We start from the raw sequence: 9,721 nt of genomic DNA on the forward strand, positions 1-9,721 counted from the left end.
GAAGGCTGTATCTGTTATGCTCTTTATATGAGTTCACCACTTATTCCAGATGCTAAAGTTGTTCCAGAACCAATATCTCATCCCTGTGGGAAATTCATCGGATATCCGTATTTTTGCTTTTTTTTTTTTTTTTTCTTGCAGCCATGGGTTGCCAATAAAAGTACTAACATTGATCAACGCAAATGAAGTTGCAGTCAAACTTGCAAAACTCTGGGAACAAACCATACAGGACCATTTTGATGGTCCGGACACGGAAAGTGAGGTAAGTAATCGACATTGGATATTTTCAGAAGACATATTGGTGAAATAAGGAAAACAATCTATTTTTTATGTAAACTACTGAAAAAAAAACGTGTTTCTATTCAACCACATCCGTGTCAATTTGTCAGCCATTTACTTGAGGGAGAAAGAAACCTCACACAAAATCCGACCGATACAATACAAACACACAAAACTGTCTTTTCTCTGTGTTCCAGAAACAAACATATTAATTGCTTTTGAGCACGCAAACATTAAAACTGCAATTCCTATAAAAAAAGAACAAAAAAACAACTAAAAGAAAACACAGAATGTTCAAAACTTTGTAATGTTTGCTAACCATGTGAAGCGAGGATGAAAGTTGAGCGATATAAAGTCTAAAGTCGGTTTACTTATATTCGGTTTAACAACGGAACGGTTCTGTTTGATTTTTACTTCAATTTTGAAATCATTATTATAATTGAAGAATGTCCAACTTGAAGTAAGATGGTACCTGAAAAGAACTTTCAAATGTACCTTAAAAGAGAACTACCCAAGTTGCAGCAAGATTTGGGCAATGAGCAATGAGTTCACGGCCTGTAATATCAAACTAAACCAAACGGTTAAAAAAAACACACACATTAAATTATTTATTCTCTTTACGGCCTTTGATCATGGCCCTTGGAAGTTTAAATAATTACGGTACAATACTTCAACCGAGATTACAAATTTTGTCAAATGGATTCTTATATTCTTATCAGATTTCAAATGTGAAATTTAAAGAAATTACTTTACTGAGTTCTCTGTAATGTTATTTTAGAACAATTTAGTAAATTGGATTTTCTCCACCGGATTTTATAAACCCTCTGTAAACCATTATCCGAATCCATGCTTGAAGCCATTAAAATGCTATGTAGGAAACGTAACAGAACAAGATTGAGTATATGCTTTTGTACACTGATTGTTAGATTGATTATATTTTTTACTCGCTTTTCATATTATTGTGTTCAAGTTTAAAATACTCTGAACTTACGTTTTTCTGTATGAAGTGGTGTTTCTACTGGAAATTTTACCGAATCTCAAAAGAAATGCATACGTAATGTAATCATACGTAATGTAATAACATCTGTGAATTTGTCATTGTGCCGAATATAATGTTGTCGATTGGAACTTACAAAATAGTCGTGATATTATAACTTGCAAATACCCACCCGTAATATCTTTTACCTTCGACAAACATTGAGCGAGACTAAAGCAATTTTCAAATAGAAAAAAAAAATCAATATAAAATTCCATGTTTGATGTCAAGGTTTATTGGTTTTATACGCAAAGTAATGATCAAAAGTGCTGGCAAAATATATTATAGGATATATTACACATACGATTTGATAGTCTTGACCAAAGTCCATGTGCATTCAGCAAGCTCACACTCTTGCAGCTATCAGGACTGGAAACGAACTTTTCTGAGAAAACTTAGAGCTACTTCTTGACAAAATACCTTGATTCTTTCTGGGGAAAATTACATGGACCTGATGCATGAAGACGCTATGATTAGACCAAATAATTGACTCAAACCACCAGGAGACCCTTTTGAGAGTAGCTAATTATCTAATAACTAATACAGCGCTATGAATAGCGACTGTCAAGTTATGACAACTTGGAAACAAAAGTTGTACCTAATACTTGTAATGCTGCCATGGATAACTAATACAGCGCTATGAATAGCGACTGTCAAGTTATGACAACTTGGAAACAAAAGTTGTACCTAATACTTGTAATGCTGCCATGATGTATAGATAGACCTTTGATGTGTTCCCACCATTTTAGCAGGTCGCGGGGTTTCCATCCATTTCATCGTCAGATGACTGACTCCATAAATACCTAGGGTACCTGATCTCAATGGCATCCCTAAGTCCCAAACGATAACTGTAAAAAATGCTGCCATGACCATTTGACCATTGATTGAATTACGGACTAAAGTTGTAGTTAATTTTCGGCAAACCATTAACTGTAGCTGTAATCCGATCCTGGTAGTTTCTACATTGAAAAATCTATCTAATGTCCATAAAATAACACATCCTGCCTGATTCTCGGGTCTTGCTAGATCTGAAGAACATTAAAGATAATGGTGGCTCCATAATTTCATTGATAATGATCAGGCAATAATCAACAATATTAAAGTTATTAAATATTTCTGAATCGTATAATCGAAACTGAAGGACTGCAGCAATTGGCCCCAAGGTGATGGCTGTCTCGAGAGATCGCCATAATGTTTTCTCAGAAGTCGGGAGAGGAACTTTAAGGGAATTGATAAATACACTCTGTTTGGATCTTGAGGTTGTGAATGTCAGTTTTATTAATTTATTCAAAATTTCAAATACATACAAAAAATATTCCCGAAATGTCATACTGAAACTGAAGATCTCTTTATAGAATGATAATAAACTGAATATTAAACAAATTAGGTAGGTACAAAGGTATTCTTTAACCATGATCGAATAAACTACGGGCTAAAAAATTCCGGGAGGGACGGGCCCTGCTTGTTCATAACTTTGTTGGATCTCATTTTCCAAAAATTGCGTATTTTCCACCAAAATATGGTTGGTCCATGATCTAATATTTAATTATTTACTGTAAAAAAATCTCATCAGCTCACTTTACATCAATTTAATGAGTTCCAAATTAGCTCTACAGGTCTCTCCCTCAATAACCTCTCCGTACCTTTAATACCTTTTTAATGGCCTTTATCTTTATCCCATGACCCAAAAGGTATTGCGGACCAGCCTTAATCTCTTCATGATTCTCTCGATGTTAGGGATGAGAATGAAAAAGTAATAAAAATAGTAAAACGCCTAAGAAGAAAACGGATTCGTGGACACATTAAAAAGTAATTTCTGATTCTATCATCCCTCAAAATCAACGAATGGGCCCCAAAAAAATAATCACTTTCTTTGATTCGTTTTTCGAATTGATTCTCAAATAACAGGGTACACTGAAACAAGAGTTGAAATTGAGATTGATAACCACTATGTTTCTCTTTCATTCATTGTGAAATTAATTGAATGAATGAATTGGGTGCCACGCCTAAGAAGAAAACGGATTCGTGGACACATTAAAAAGTAATTTCTGATTCTATCATCCCTCAAAATCAACGAATGGGCCCCCAAAAAATAATTACTTTCTTTGATTCGTTTTTCGAATTGATTCTCAAATAACAGGGTAGACTCTGAAACAAGAGTTGAAATTGAGATTGATAACCACTATGTTTCTCTTTCATTCATTGTGAAATTAATTGAATGAATGAATTGGGTGCCTTTTTTATCACAAATGTTTTGACTTTGGCTCGTTACTCGCGCATAATTTGTTTACCGTCATTCCTAGAGACCTTATATGTACACCAATCCTTCCTGACCTCCCCCCCTTCAAATAAACCACCTCCCCCAAGGTCTCTCCAGGGGGCAACGTGCTCATTGGCGAGGGAAATCTTCTGTTCTGACATACTGACACGAAATTATGCTATTGGGGTGAATGGTTAATGGTAAATAATATAAATAGTGTCGGGTAGTCGATTTCATGATTTTTATTTTTTTAACTAGCCTAAGTAGCTGTGCGTCGAGAACTCGAGATAGGTCGTACTGGCCAGGATTGCTTTACCAAACCAAGTGTAATAAACATACGTTACGGAAACTTACCGATTCCCTAACCTTGAGTTATGGACTTATTGGATTTCTCAACAGATTCACGTAGAAATCAATTAGCAAGCACATAAAGTAGGAGAGATTTCCACGAGCAAGTTGAAAACATAAAATTAAAATATTTAATAACAATAATTATCTCCAACATTAATTTTATAGATCACAAATTAATTCAGCTAAATTATGACTCAATCAATCAACAGGTACGGAGTAACCCTTCGTTGCTGATAGTGAATAGCAATTCAGTGCTGAAAATGGTATGATGGCTGCAAGAGATCACGTGTGGCGTTATTTTGGACTCAAACATTGACTGAAAGTTTGAGTGTTTGAGCCAATGAAATGAAAGTCTATCCTAACAAACACTGTTAATTGGAATAGGACTTAAATTGTTAATCTCCTCTTTAAATAAAACACATTAAAAAAAAAAAAAAAAACACTGTTAATAAACTTTTAATCAGCCAATCGCGCAATACTTGTGTCCAATTTTACGTCATCACTTAAGAAGTCTAGTGCCGTGGTTTTATTAAGATGATATCTTTGTACTGAAAGCGAAAAATTTGATAATTTTCTAAAGTTTTTTTTTTGTATTCTATTACAAACTATCTATTTTCATGGACTAGCACCTCTGAAAGTTCCATTATACCATCTGTGAGCTCGTGCTTCTGTGCATCAAGTGCAAGTAGGTCCTTGAGGATGAGGACTAGGTGATTGCAAACTTACAATTGAATAGACTTCGTCCCTTTTCTGGTGAGGTAAATCCAGGTTCCTAACCAAATTTAAATGAAATTGTTCTCTTTTACAAAGTGCTATATTCAGGGGAAAAAAAGCAGAGAAAAGAATATATCTGATAAACGAGTTCAAACTACGACAAAAAAGGCAATAAGTTTTCTACCCTCTACAGCCGTGTTTCAAAATTACGTATGCTTAGAAACAAACTAATTCTAAACAATACAAAATACACACAACTGACAAATTAATCATGGAAGGAAGAAGAAAAAAACATTCAGAACAAACACGTTTACTTGGCAAAGATAAAAAAACAATAAACCAAATTGTAAATTTACATAAAAATACAGAATATATCTGATAAACGAGTTTAAACGACGACAAAAAAGGCAATAAGTTTTCTACCCTATACAGCCGTGTTTCAAAATTACGTATGCTAGAAACAAACTAATTCTAAACAATACAAAATACACACAACTGACAAATTAATCATGGAAGAAGAAAAAAACATTCAGAACAAACACGTTTACTTGGCAAAGATAAAAAAACAATAAACCAAATTGTAAATTTACATAAAAATATAGATCGTATGTATAGTCCAACACACAATATGTATTAAACAACAGAACAATAATGTACCAGTACAAGAAAAAGCATATATACCTTTATTAAAAACAATAAACAAATATAAAAAAATAAAATTAAAAAAGAAATCCTTATTAATAAGAGGCGGAGCCCATAACGTACACAGTATATACATTTTTTACTTTCCTTATCCTATAGGAAGGAAAGTAATGTAATCGGGTCAAATTTTCGATGGTCAGTTTTTAGTTAGTGGATGTGACGATTTTACCATTTGTTATTGGTGGATGTGAGATGTGACAATTTGTTATTAGTGGATGTAACGATTTTACCATTTGTTATTGGTGGATTTGACAATTTTACCATTTGTTATTAGTGGATGAAGCGCTTTTACTTTTAAGCTCTAGTGTACAGTAGACGGTACCCTCAAAGTATTTTGGTCCCAATTTAATCAGAGTCTCAAAATCTCAATTCTTCAATTTTGAATGGTGCCTGTGATTAGTACAAGAAGAAAATGCCTTTCGGCAAATATTGTGCACAAAAAATCAGATGGTATACAGAGATATAGGGGAAGTGCTGTATGTAATATATTTGTATCTAAATACATAGGTACATAAAGAAAAGTACGCATTGTTTCTAAATAGATTATAAAACGCAATTGCAGCCAGGGTTCAACAAAAGTGGAAAAAAATATAACTCCGGGAACGCCCCTTTTTCTTTTTTGGTATACAGAGATATAGGGGAAGTGCTGTATGTAATATATTTGTATCTAAATACATAGGTACATAAAGAAAAGTACGCATTGTGTGGATAGCGTTCCAAGTACAATCCCATTTTTCGATAGAGCTATAGAGCTTTGATTTTGAGACCGATGAAAAGAAATAAATTCTTTGTTAGGTATCCAAAAAAGCATATTTAAAAGTTGGTAAAATAGGGCATCAAGGCAGTAAGTACATAATTATGTCGCCCCCCTAATAGTTATAAAATCACATGTATAAGTGAAATAGAAAAAAAACATCATGATTAGTGTATTTGTCACATCCACCAAAGATTTTAATATTCCCAGACTCCCACTGAATTGCGTAGAGTCGTAGATAGGTACCCAAAAAAAGCATATTTAAAAGTTGGTAAAATAGGGCATCAAGGCAGCAAGTACATAATTATGTCGCCCCCCTAATAGTTATAAAATCACATGTAAGTGAAATAGAAAAAAAAACATCATGATTAGTGTATTTGTCACATCCACCAAAGATTTTAATATTCCCAGACTCCCACTGAATTGCGTAGAGTCGTAGAAACTGGTATGGTAGGTATAATAGACATTTCCAATAAAAATGCTTGAAAATAAAAGGTGACAGTCAATACACCCCTACCAATATTTGATTAAGAAATTGAAGCAAATTTATATGAGGCAAGAACTGGTTACGACCAATAAAACTGCAAAAACTTTAGTAATCTCATGGATATTGTGTTAAATTGAATAAAAGTCTTCTAAAAAGAAGCACTTTACAAATAAAATTTCATCATAGCTAAAGAAATACATGAAAACAGAATGGGCCAGAAAGAAAGAAGAACTTTGTTAAAGCGAAGAACAAAACTCGTTTTTCCATAAGTAAAAACAGAGACAGAAATAAAATTCAAGAGCAAGTGAGAAGGTCCATTATACCTAGCTAAAGAAATACATGAAAACAGAATGGGCCAGAAAGAAAAAAGAACTTTGTTAAAGCGAAGAACAAAACTCGTTTTTCCATAAGTAAAAACAGAGACAGAAATAAAATTCAAGAGCAAGTGAGAAGGTAGCATGGAACCTTGTGAAAGATAGAAAGAGATGATTGTACAATAGACTCATTCAATGAGTGCGAGAGAATGAGAGATAGTATTAAACAGAGATAATAATATTATGGTTCCTTTTATCCTAACCTAATGGTGTTTTTTTAGATTCTAGGTTTTATTATTGTATTTTTTAAAAATCATTCAAACTAAATACTATGTGGACTGTGAAGCGTGTGTAAATTTTAACACATTAAATAATAATAATTGTGGATTTAAAAAATAAATATTTCTTCATTAAGTGTAAATTTATTTTTCAACAAAATACACAATAATTAATTAACTTTGATATAAATAATTTATATAAAAATATATTTTTTACGGTCAATTTTTGTTGGTTTTAATTTACAATGATAGATAATTAATTTCAATTATTTTTAAAAATAATGAAAATTCTTTTCACATACAATTAGAGAAAACCTCGCTAAGTTTAGGTAGTAGGTACTGTTCCCATCTTCCTATGCTTCACACTTAATTGTCAGACGTCTCATGTACTTACACTTGAAAGTAGAGATTGTGGTAGGTATATTTATTAAATCAGTACTGCTCCTATACATAAGTGTATTGTCCTGTGTACTTACACTTGAAAGTACAGCTTGGTGGTAAAGCTATAGGCTATAGGGTTCACTCTGTTTGAAATACAAATCCATTAATGAGAGGTTTGCCATGATAGTACTGCCTGAAGGAAATGCACTAACCCTTGACAGCACGGTAATACAAAAACTGGGAAAAAGTATGCCCGAAATAAACAACTTCTGGTCGATGTATGGTTTATAATAGAATACAAAAAAACTTTGGAAAATTATCAAAAATTTTCGCTTTCAGTACAAAGACATCATCTTAATAAAGCCACGGCACTAGACTTTTTAAGTGATGACGTAAAATTGGACACAAGTATTGCGCGATTGGCTGATTAAAAGTTTATTAACAGTGTTTTTTTTTTTTTTTTTTAATGTGTTTTATTTAAAGATATAAAATTGCTCGTCCAATATTAACTCCAGAGATTAACCTTTTGTTGGTAATGGTTCTGGAAAATCCTTCAATAATGTGAGATACAAATCATGGCTCTATTCTTGGAAACCAGGAACTCGGACGTTTTTCATAACTTTGTTGGATCTCATTTTCCAAAAATTTCGGATTTTCCACCAAAATATGGTTGGTCCATGATCTAATATTTAATTATTTACCAAAGATATTTTATTACCTATTCCTAATGACAGTTCGATATTCCAAATTATATTGATCTTTTAAATTCAAAGGTTTAAAAATAGGTACCTAATAATAAAATTATTCACTTCGATTTGTACCTATTTGTTTGTTATTTTTTATGGAATGATAGATTCAATTGGACCATATGAAAATAATAGAATTAAGAAATCAGATCTGATCAGTATCAGTTTCTAAGCCAATTTTATGTTAATTTCAATTAGGTGAACTAATTTCCAATTTTTGGTCCATACAAATTTGCTCCTCATAATTTAAAATTAAACCAGACCAAAGCCGGCTCAACCGCTTAACAAAGTTCTTTGAAATCCTTCCCTTTTTGTTTGTCAATTTTCAAATTATTTTCAGCATTATCAAATTAACAATATCGGTCCATACAAATTTGCTCCTCATAATTTAAAATGAAACCAGACCAAAGCCGACTCAACCGCTTAACAAAGTTCTTTGAAATCCTTCCCTTTTTGTTTGTCAATTTTCAAATTATTTTCAGCATTATCAAATTAACAATATCTAATTTATCTCTTATCAGGAAAACTTACATTTCGGTTGACCATTGGTAACTGATGATGGTGGTGATGTGTATTGTACATCAAGGGTCCCGTACTGACGTTTCTCATTGGATTCACGTCAGTTAACATGATGATTTAATTAACAGAAAAAAACACGCCGGTATAAATTTAAAAGATAACTAACCTATCTGGTAAAAGTTAAGTCAAAAAACATTATTTCTCATTGGATTCACGTCAGTTAACATGATGATGATTTAATTAACAGAAAAAAACACGCCGGTATAAATTTAAAAGATAACTAACCTATCTGGTAAAAGTTAAGTCAAAAAACATTTGAACAAAAAATTGAAGTTTTCCTTATGTAATTATTTCTAAAAAAATATAATTACTATAGTTTAATTCTCATACTTAGCGGGGTTTTCTCTAATTATTGTATGTGAAAAGAATTTTCATTATTTTTAAAAATAATTGAAATTAATTATCTATCATTGTAAATTAGAACCAACAAAAATTGACCGTAAAAAATATATTTTTATATAAATTATTTATATCAAAGTTAATTAATTATTGTGTATTTTGTTGAAAAATAAATTTACACTTAATGAAGAAATATTTATTTTTTAAATCCACAATTATTATTATTTAATGTGTTAAAATTTACACACGCTTCACAGTCCACATAGTATTTAGTTTGAATGATTTTTAAAAAATACAATAATAAAACCTAGAATCTAAAAAAACACCATTAGGTTAGGATAAAAGGAACCATAATATTATTATCTCTGTTTAATACTATCTCTCATTCTCTCGCACTCATTGAATGAGTCTATTGTACAATCATCTCTTTCTATCTTTCACAAGGTTCCATGCTACCTTCTCACTTGCTCTTGAATTTTATTTCTGTCTCTGTTTTTACTT

The 9,721-nt window shown here is 31.9% G+C and overlaps 1 protein-coding gene across 1 annotated transcript in view; it reads right to left on the minus strand.

The window, feature by feature from the left end:
* LOC103524523 (transcription factor Sp8) overlaps nucleotides 1-8,976 on the minus strand; it is a 76,204-nt gene extending 67,228 nt beyond the window's left edge. Inside the window, exon 1 of the mRNA XM_008489548.3 lies at nucleotides 8,834-8,976. Within this exon, the coding sequence (XP_008487770.1) occupies nucleotides 8,834-8,932 (99 nt within the window). The 5' untranslated portion in view covers nucleotides 8,933-8,976. The remainder of the gene's footprint in view (nucleotides 1-8,833) is intronic.
* Between the last annotated feature and the right edge of the window lie 745 nt (nucleotides 8,977-9,721).

The sequence above is a fragment of the Diaphorina citri genome, unplaced genomic scaffold, assembly GCF_000475195.1.
Source record: "Diaphorina citri unplaced genomic scaffold, Diaci psyllid genome assembly version 1.1 scaffold102, whole genome shotgun sequence".
Classification (NCBI taxonomy): Eukaryota; Metazoa; Arthropoda; class Insecta; order Hemiptera; family Psyllidae; genus Diaphorina; species Diaphorina citri.